The 10,032-nt window shown below is 44.8% G+C and overlaps 1 protein-coding gene across 1 annotated transcript; it reads left to right on the top strand.

The window, feature by feature from the left end:
• Positions 1-7,935: 7,935 nt before the first annotated feature.
• On the top strand, positions 7,936-9,710 carry SMIM10L3 (small integral membrane protein 10 like 3; the record flags this gene model as incomplete). Its single annotated transcript, XM_084271287.1, has 2 exons — positions 7,936-8,121; positions 9,638-9,710. The coding sequence occupies 2 exons, from the start codon at positions 7,936-7,938 to the stop codon at positions 9,656-9,658; spliced, it is 207 nt and encodes a 68-aa protein (XP_084127413.1). The 3' UTR covers positions 9,659-9,710.
• Positions 9,711-10,032: the final 322 nt, after the last annotated feature.

Genomic DNA, 10,032 nt, shown 5'->3' with positions numbered 1-10,032 from the left:
GAATATGAGAAGATTCAAGTGACATGTAAAACTGCTTCTGCTTTTCCCACCACCTACCTATTCCTCCACTGGTTCTTTTTTATCCAGTGTAAAACAGATGGATGATTAGAGGTTTTTACATGAAAAAGAGGTACAACAAAATTTACAATATTATTACAAAATAGCTTTTAAAGACAAGGATCAAGGCTATAATAGAGAAAACACATTAGCACAAATTGCTTTTATGATCCTGTCATGAGACAAGCAATATCTTTTTATGCGTGTTCTTTTCGGTGCTCCTCCATCCTATTCTTTTGGGATCAATTGTTTTGCACTGTCAAAAAAATACTTAAGTTAAAACACAGAGGATGCTCTGAATATGTTTTAAATTGACAATTTTATACCCAACGGGGTATCTAATTGCCAACATCAGAAAATACCTAGATAAATATTTACTGGTAGTCATTAAAATGATATTACAGTTTGGATAGAGGATGACACATCCCCTCACCCCCTCCCCCAAACATTTGTAAGTCTGTATTTCCTCAAATAAGATGAAAAGGAGCCTTTTGGAATTGTTCAAACTTTTGCCTTTGAAATCCTAGTTGAGATCTCCCTTCAGGTAACTTTCCTTATCTGCCACGGAAGACAAATCATTGTGTGTTTGCTCCTTAGAATACATGATTTGTTAATTATTCTATTATTAAACTTTACTACATGACAGCTACATTTTACTTCACTCATGCATCCTTTTTGTTTAACTAGCATGAGTGGATTTCTCTTTAAAGAGGAACAAGTAACTTAATGTGGTACTACAAATGCTTAATGCTGTTTGCAGGCATGTTTTTTCCCCTGAGAATGAGACCAACCCAGGGAAGAAAAGAAAAAAAAACCTTACAGAGCAGTATGAAAGACAGGGAACAGATTGAGAGGTTAGTAACAACAAACTTCACAGAAAAATTACCAGTTGGATATATGTGACTGCAGTGCTGAGTTGTATATAGACTAGTAACAACTGCACTACACAGAGGAGCATCTAAAAAGAAAATAATGACAGTAACAATAAACAATTATTAATATTTCCATAGTTCTGATAAGATCATGAATCATAAAGCTGAGGCTTAGGTCAGTCCTAAAATTGTTCCACAATCTATCACCTTATCTTCTCTCATCCATTACAGTTGTTAAAAGTCTTTTTTTCTTAGACATCAAGAGGAAATCATTGTTTAAAATTGTTTCGGATACTCTGAATGTGAGTATTGTGTATGTGCTGGCACTGAAGGAGGATTATTCTCCTTTGTGGATGGGGAGTGGCAGGATAATCATGCTGATGCAATACTGGAAAGTTCTACTCACCATGACACAGACTATCAGCATTACAGAGACAATAATTATTTGCACTTTTGTAGTATCTTTCATCCCAAACTGTGTTCTCTAACATGTTAGTTCATTAATAAAGCCACAAACAAATGCTCAGACAAGTAGAGAAGCACCAGTATACACATTGTACATACTGGAAAAGACACCAGGGAAGCAAACAGAACACCTAAGAGCGATTCTTAAATGTATTCTCTTATTCCTGGGTGACACTTCTTGCTGACACCAGTGCTGTGCGGCTGCCCTCAGGAAACAGCACGCTTCAATACCTAGGTCAAAGTCTGTCCTTCCTTACCCATAGCTAAAAAACAGCTTTAGGGGCTAAAAGCTCTAATGGGAGTTCACAGCCACTTGAAATTAAGGGTGGGACTGATGTGCAAGAACCAATTTTCAGAGGGCAGAATAAGGTTTTCATCATATTGCACTCTCCTCTCTTTAGGCACTTGTATTAAAAGCAGAAGTAAAGACCCCGCCCAACTGAAGGGAGAGTTCTCTTATGGGAGAAAAACATGATTTCCAGATGCTTCTTTCATCATAAAATAGCAAAATAATTATCTTTTAAAAATGTACTTAAGGCTTGATTCTATCCTAATTTGAGTTGGTGGTAAAAGTCAGGTGATTGATGATACAGTATTAGGGATACGGCAACTGGTAGAAAGACATCTTAATGCACAGACATGGATACTGAAGACACTTAAAGATTCACACCTCATCCAGTTGCCTGAGATCCTGACTTGTTTTGCATAATAATGATCTTTGAATTCTTCAGTTGTGCATCTTCACCCTAACAGAGCCACAGTTTTAATTAGGAAAGTGACACTGATGCTGTAGAGGGAAATCCGAGTGTCTTCGCTGAAGTTGGGGAGATACCATGACGTAAAATTAATGTTAGAAAATAATATAATCCACAAGTAGTGGTCCACAATTTCTACATATTCTAGGCAAACATTGTTGGCATCATTAGTTGCCAGAATGTTGGAAAAAAACCCCATGTACTAACATGTGATATGTACACTGTTCAAATATAGTACTCAGTCTGCTCTAGAGGAACTAAAGCCAGAAATAAAAAAGGAACCACAACTTTTAAATGTCAGCATTTGCTGCAACAGAGAGAACAGATGAAAGGAGCAGGAAAATAAAATGTTAGAATAAAACCCTCTACATTAATAACAAAGCATTGTAAAATGAATGCATTGCATTCATGCAGTGTTCGCATAGATGACTTGGCTGGTGTATGTATACAACAGAAACAAGTCCTGTATTTTCTTTAGGTAGCTTCTGATAAATATCTCTTCTGTCAAGAATTTCAGTTATAAAACCCACATAAGGCTTTGCATTCACTTATGCCTACCCTCAGGTTTAGCAGGCAGTAACAGACAGGGCTCGCTACAGTGAGAACTGTTGTTGAAGGCAGCGGGACTCTATACAGTAACCCTTGTGTACGGCTGCAAGCTTTTTGGAATAGAGACATCATTATATATTTATAAGCAAAGACCCGAGACTCCTCTGTGTCACTTGAGGTTTTATCACTGCAGCTCCCTTAGCAGAAAGATGGGAAGCGGCCGTTTTATAACTGTGAGCACCACATCATGTGGAGGCGAGGCATCCTTCAAGTACACAGATGTATAAGCTGTAAGTTCCTCTCAACCTCCACCTATCTTGCTATCAAGCATTTCACAGAAGTGAGCCTTAAAACACTAAGAAGAAGCATAAAGGTTTAACTGTTACATAAGCCCATTCACTATTCCTAGTTTTCCTGCCTTCCACTGACCGGCTCTTTTTCACATGAATAAAAGACCAAAGGCTACAAGCTTTGACCTGGCCACTTATTTGCTTAGAAATATTTAGTGTTTTTCTGCTCCATGCTTGAAGATGTTCTTACAGACTTTAGTAGAGGTGGAACCTAAAAGGACCAAGTATTCTGCGGTCACTTTGCCTGAGGGCAGATGGAGTGGTGCGAAGCCTACTTCCCTCTGTCGTGCCGCACAGCCATGACTCACATCCCAACGCACAGCTTCTCTTGGAATGGAAACCAAACCAATAGATAGATTCAAAGATACAGCAAAGCCAAAAATGAAACTAAGTACAAAATAGTTTATTTTAGCATAAACAGAACATTAAAAATGTATGGAAAAGCTACAGGTTTTTTCCCTCTATGACTGTGTACTCATAAGTTGCTAAGTAGCAATTCCTGTGAAGAGGAAGTCTTCCCAAAATATGATGTTTCATTTGTTCTCCATTTCCTAAACATAAAAATTACAATATTGCCCTGTTTCCAAAACAAGGTTAATGGTGACATAGGGCAATCACCTTTCTGCTTTACCAGGAGGCACAGTTGGGTGACTGGTAGCTCTACTTGCTTTGGGCAGCTGGGTATTTTGATTTACTTTTGGAATCTGCCTTTATTAAACTGATGGAAAATACCTATTCCAATGAGGTCTTGTCTTTTTAGTATTGCCTGTGGTGGAGTTCCAGTGTTCCTCAGTGCAAGCTGTCTGCAGCACAACAGCTTCTGCAAGAGTTGTTCGTATTGTCGGTAGCCGCCCACACGTCTAACTATAACTTGGGTTGTTAGAATCCAGTGTGTTGTACACTTAATTTTCTGAAAGGTTTTGGAGAGAGGGGGCAGTGAACTCAATGTCATCACAAACGAAAAGGGTAAACTGAACGCTTTTGTCACCAGGGACAATAAACTCTCTGAGGGGCCCCTGGGATTCCAGAATGCCAAGGCAGATGACTGCTGGGGAAGGAAAGCACGGCGTCAGCAGACAGGCTACCATAGCTGATGACAAGTTTCCTTGCAGTCCTGAAAATCCCACTCACAAGAGGGGGTTTGTTAGGAACCATCTGGCTTTTTTAAACTGAACTTTCAGTCCAAAAAAGTACAGAAGATCGCAGGAACTGAAGAGAACAAAATAGTTTATTGTTGAAAATATTTGACTTTTCCCCTTTCTTTCAAGTTTCTATTATGATCTCTGCAGTCATTTTATCAATCATTTTATGGAATCTTTGCATATGTTGCAATGGATATAACAAGGCACCAGAAAGAACCAACTGCAAGAATACATAACCCCAAATTCTGTCTCATTCAGTACTAAGCATCTGTCATTTATCTGTGTTGTTATCAGCTCTTATAGAGAGCCCTGGAGGCCTCATCTCAAGCCTGAGGATTGCTCTGTATCACGCTCCAGGGTGGAGAGAAGTCCCTTCCCAAAAGAAGCCTGTCCCAGGCAAGGGGCAGACAGGCAGAGCTAACCAGGGGAGTGCAATTAGAAAACACTGATCTGTGTGGCAGGTACATCAAGGGCTTGATTTTTCATCCTTTTGGAAATAGGGGTACTTCAAAGCCCTGAAGGAGAATGGAGGAATCTCTGCATAAACCTATGAGGAACTACTTCTAAATAAAAAGGATATAGGTTAAGAAAGCATAGCAGGACATTCTGCAAAATTAACAAATCAGTAATGCTGACTAACAACAAATTTTCTTTGAATAAAGGAGTATTTTAATACCTGTGAAAAAATATGAGGTAAAATGAAATAAAAGATAAAAAAACTTGAAAAAAAACTTGACGTGCTTGTCTGATGCAACAGAGAAAGATGAAAGAAAGACAAGTTAAAAAGCAAAAAGGATGGCATTACAGTGATGGCAAGTGATCTATGCAGCCATCAGCCACAAATTGCATGTCAGTAGTTTTGAACTTCTGCATATTAACGGAATCAGTGGTCGAGCTAAATTGAGAAGGATTTTACCACTGTGACAGAACTGAAATCAAAGGAGGAAGTGTAGGATGGTTTTGAGGTTTAGTTTCACTGTCAAAATAATTAGCTGATTTCCAAATCTCGACGTGACAAAATCCTGTGAATCTCTTCAATTGGTATTCAGCTGCATTTCTTTGTTGGAAAGCTAGAGTGTTTTATCAATCTCACTATTAATTAAATGATTAGATCCAAATCAATACTGATGTTAACTTGCTATTATGAACAAATTTATTAATTGCATTGCCTATTTTAGTGTAAAAAGTAATTTACAGTTAATCAAGATTTTTTAGTCAATAATGTTTCAGTGAGCAATATGAGCTAGAACTAATGAGAATCCAGCAGATATCAACTGTTAAATATAAAAGTTAATCAGCTTCCTGATTTAACCTTTGTGTACCACATCGTGTTCCAGTTTGATCACGGAAAACTGCTAAATATCCTGTGGCAGCTAAATCATTTGTGCTCAGCTGTGGAGAAGGTGGTCTCAGTACATGCAATGGCAAAGGAATTGGAGTTACCTTGAAACTCCAGAGTAAGGCCGGACACAACCCAGTTCTTGTGCTGCCAGTACTACTAAGGTTATTCAAAACTTCAGAGGGGCAGGAAAAAAAATAAACCACTGGTTTGTCTAACCAGACGTGCTGAGCTGACATAGAAGGGAGGAGGATGGGGTATCCCACACCACGCAGCCATAAAACCACTGCTCCGTGCATTACTCTCCTGCTTGCAGAAGCACCGTGCCAGTCTTTGGAAGACTTCAGGACAGAGGTTAAGACTCTTTGGAATCAGAAGCTATTGCATGAACTTTGTAACATGCTCAACTTCAGGCCCCTGCTTGCGGTTTTTTTTATGACCTGCAGTATGAACCCAAACAGTACCTTTTATTGAGCTGATGGGGAGAGCGAGGGCTTTTATCTCAAGTTCTCCAAAATCAAAACAGTGCGGATAACAAGACATTTGAAGTTTTCTCTCTTCAGAATAGTACAGGTAGGATCAAGCTATCCAGGCACAGAGAAGATAGGAAATCATAGCTCAATTCTGGCCTCAGAGAGGATCGTTCATTTTTGATTAGAGAACTGACAGAAATCTGGGCTAAAGTGGGATCAGAAGAGCTTTGAATCTGCTAGGATGCCCCCTGGAAGAGACAAGTTCCCGAGGTTAGGTTTTAAGACACATTTTCTCTGAGACCTTTTTGATCTAGGACATCATTTAAATCCATAGCCTGAAATTCAGTCAGACCTGCTTAGAGACAGCGGTGACCTGCAGCTGTCTGGAGGTGGAGAGCTGGGTCTGAGGGAAGTAAATCAGGGTTTTCCTCTCAAGAAGGGGTAGCTAAAGGCCTGAGATCAAAATGGGTTCTTCAGATGTGCTCAGATGCTGGGCAGGGTTAAAAATCACATTAAAGACAGCTCCACTCACTGGTTCTGCCACTGGAACTGTGGTGGAATCATGCTGCGGCCTGTGGTACCTCCTCACCCCTAACACCAACAACCCCTCCAAACACCCTGTATCTGTAAAACAGTCCCAATCCTGAGAACACAAGGTAGTGGCTGTTGTTTCCTTAATCAAACTGTTAGTGGTTTCCAGGCACAACCAGGGTTTTCTAGGGGTTTTCCGCTCTGTTGTGTACCTAATGGCTTACCGACAGAGATTGCAGATAAAGCTGGGAAGATGTCTGGTTCTGTTCTGGAATTACTCTTTCTCTGTGCACCAGTGTGATTCTGTAGCAATACAATAGAATTTGACAAGGAGTTTAGACCAAGGTACTGATTTTTCTGTTTCATTTTACAGTTATTAGAAGTTGTTTGAATGGAAACTGAGTTCAGGAGGGGAGGGGGGGAAGAGGAAGGGCCCTCTTTATAAATGGTATTGGTCATCTGTTCATCCTCTGCGGCATTTTGGATTGAGACCAGCCCTGAGGACGAGTTCGGGGTGTTGGCTAATGAGCTGAACATGACACAGCAACCTGTGCTTACAGCCCAGAAAGCCACCCATGTCCTGTGCACGTAGTGACAGCACAAGAGGAATGGCTTTAACCTGAAGGAGGGGAGATTGGTATCAGATAGGAGTAACTTCTCTGTGAGGGTGGGGAGGCCCTGGCACAGGGTGCTCAGAGAAGTTGGGTCTGCCCCTGGATCCCTGGCAGGGTTCTAGGCCAGGCTGGATGGGGCTTGGAGCACCCGGGGCTGGGAGGGTGGTGTATCCGCCCATGACAGAGGGGCACTGGGGGCTCTGAGGGCCCTTCCAATCCAGACCCTTCTGTGGCTCCGTACCTTTCCCGTACCGGCAAAGCAAGTCTCGGTACCGATGGCCTGTGCAGCTTTTACTGCGAGGGTCAGAGCGCGCTCCCGGATCGGGCCCTCGGGCTTCTCCTCCCCGGCTGGGAGCGCCTAGCTCGCCCGGAAACGGGCGTTAGGAACCATAGCGGCTCTCCAGGGGCTCCCGGCGCGGTTTCAACACGGACTCCTACGAGATACAGCCGTGGGCCGGGGTGCGGCAGGGCCAAGGGACGTGAGAGGCAGTAACAGCCCATCCCTGACCTGATTCCCGCCCTCACCCCGCCCCGGGACGGCCCCACCCGATAGGGAGGGGCGGAGCCCGCCGCCCCGCCCTTGTCGCGAGCATGCGCAGCGGGGGAGCGCCCGGGGGGGCGGTTCTGCGCGTCAGCGCGAGCCGCTGTGACGTAACAGCGTCAGGGCTACGCGCGCCCGCACGTCGCCGGGTGAGGGCTCCTCCCCGCTGGCGACACCCACCGCCGGGCGCGGGGAGGGGGCGGCTGCGGGGCCCGGGCGGCGCGGCAGGGCCGCGGGCGGAGGGTATATGGCGGCGGTTCTGTCTGCCCTGGCTGCCAGGCTTTCCCAGTCGGCCGCGGCCAGGTCCTACGGGGTGTTCTGCAAGGGGCTGACCAGGACCCTCCTCATCTTCTTCGACCTGGCCTGGAAGCTCCGCATCAACTTCCCCTACCTCTACATCGTCGCCTCGATGATGCTCAACGTGCGGCTGCAGGTGGGCGGCGGGGCGGGGCTCGGGGAGGGCTTGTCTCCCGGGTGGCAGCCGGGCGGCCCCGCAGCTGGAGGAGGCTCGGCGGTCGCTGTCTCAGCCGAGCTGTGAGCGCCGTCGGACGCGTCTCCTGGGCTGAGCTGGGTGGGGAGGGGAGGCCGCCGCGCTCTCTTGTGCCGCCGGAGGAAGCGCCGCTCGGTTCCTCGCGGGCTCGGCTTTGCCTGCCCGGGTCGGTGCCCGCAGTCCCGCTTGCTCGGGGTTCGAATGGCAGACGTGCTACTTCCTCGCCTCAAGTCCGTTGGTGCTGCGAAGCCGCAGCTAACTCGGAGACAGGCGTGAGCTGTGACCGTGCCGGCTGGCGCTGCGTGCTGCCACTCTGCAAGGAGCCGGCGAAACCATTTCCTCTGCTCTGTGTTTGGTGTGGGTTGTTTTTCCTACGTTAGGAGCGATTGTAGCAGGGAAAATGTAGGGGTAGGCTTAAGCTATGACGTCATCGCATGGAAATGACAGCTCAGATGTCATTTGCATCTCTCCCGCCTTGAGCCTGTTCCTGCAAAGCCTGATGCTCCCTAAACTAAGACAGTAGGAGCTCTCGGGCTTTGTAAGGCTGACGTTTCACTGGTTTTGTGATGAAAGGCAAGCTTTGCTCTTAACTGGCACCAGAAGCGGGCTGTGGGCTGTCACAGTGGACATCTGCTGCAGCCTGGCGTGGGACGCTTACCTTCTCCTCATAGACATAGCTTCTCACAGACACAGCATCTGGCTAGCAGCCAGGTGCTGAAAGACAAGTCTGGCTGTGACTCCTTCAAGGTAAGTTGAAATGGGAAAAGGTCAAAATGTGGCATCTTCCATTTTTATTTTTGGGACTCGTCATACGGTTCTGAAGTTTGAAGTTGAGCCACACAGCCAGGAGTCACTGCACACGTAGCTTGGTAACTTTGGTGGCTAAAAAGGCTTTGCCTTTGCTCATTATCTGTGTTGGTACCTAATTGTTCTCTTGTAACAACATCAGCTTGTCATTTGACTACAGTATCAGGAATACCCTCTAAGCAGTGGTGCAGCCAGTCTGACCAGTTCCCTTTGGAGGCTGTGCACAGTACATTGTTACTGTCAGCGCTGTGTGGCTGATTTCCACATGCACTCCTGTTTACAGGAAGATTAGTATTTTTCTCTCTGTTAAGACTCTCTCAGTTATGGTGTGCATTTGTGTAGGCTAAGGGAAACAGTGCTGTTCCACAGCAAATCTATCTAGCTGCTCATTTGCTGACTCACTTTGATGCCTGTTACCAAAAGAGAGTTTGTAGCAAGTTAAACTGAAGCTACAGAATAAAGTTTATATTCGGGTATACTTCCTGCCCCTTCAGATGTGCCTGGAAGGACCCCTGTCTGCCTGGACTATTCTTACATACTGGTCTTGGATTATTCTCTATGTTAAAGATGTACTTATAATTTTTTTCCCCCTTTAAGAAAAAGGAGCTGTGACATATTAGTGTGGTAACTTTTCTGCATTCTTTCTCTCTAGGTCCATATTGAGATCCACTGACTTGTGGTTTGGTGTGCTGCTTGCGCTGTGTGCTGCAATTCAAGTCAATCACATCCTTCGAACTCAGCTTGGTGTGAAACAGCAAAGCTATGCTGGTCTTTGTGAGGACTATGAAGAAAGAAGAGTTAAACCAGAGATGTGGCAGTGGTCCAGATCATCGCAAGGCAGCGGCTCACCTGGCGCACGTACATTCCATGTTGAACAGATCTCAAAATCATAGTAGCTGTTTACAAGATTTAGTTTCTTTTAGCAGGAGGAATTGTTCTCTCTTTAATAGTGTAATACATCTGCCTTCTGTCGGCAAGGAAATGCCTCCGAGTTTGAGTGAATCAGCAGGGAGGAACTCAAGTGCAGCTGCTCCCAGGAAGGATTCA

This window comes from Gallinula chloropus, assembly GCF_964237585.1.
Source record: "Gallinula chloropus genome assembly, chromosome: 15".
NCBI lineage: Eukaryota > Metazoa > Chordata > Aves > Gruiformes > Rallidae > Gallinula > Gallinula chloropus.
The sequence above is the reverse complement of the archived record's forward strand: the minus strand, read 5'-3'. Positions and strand labels throughout refer to the sequence as shown.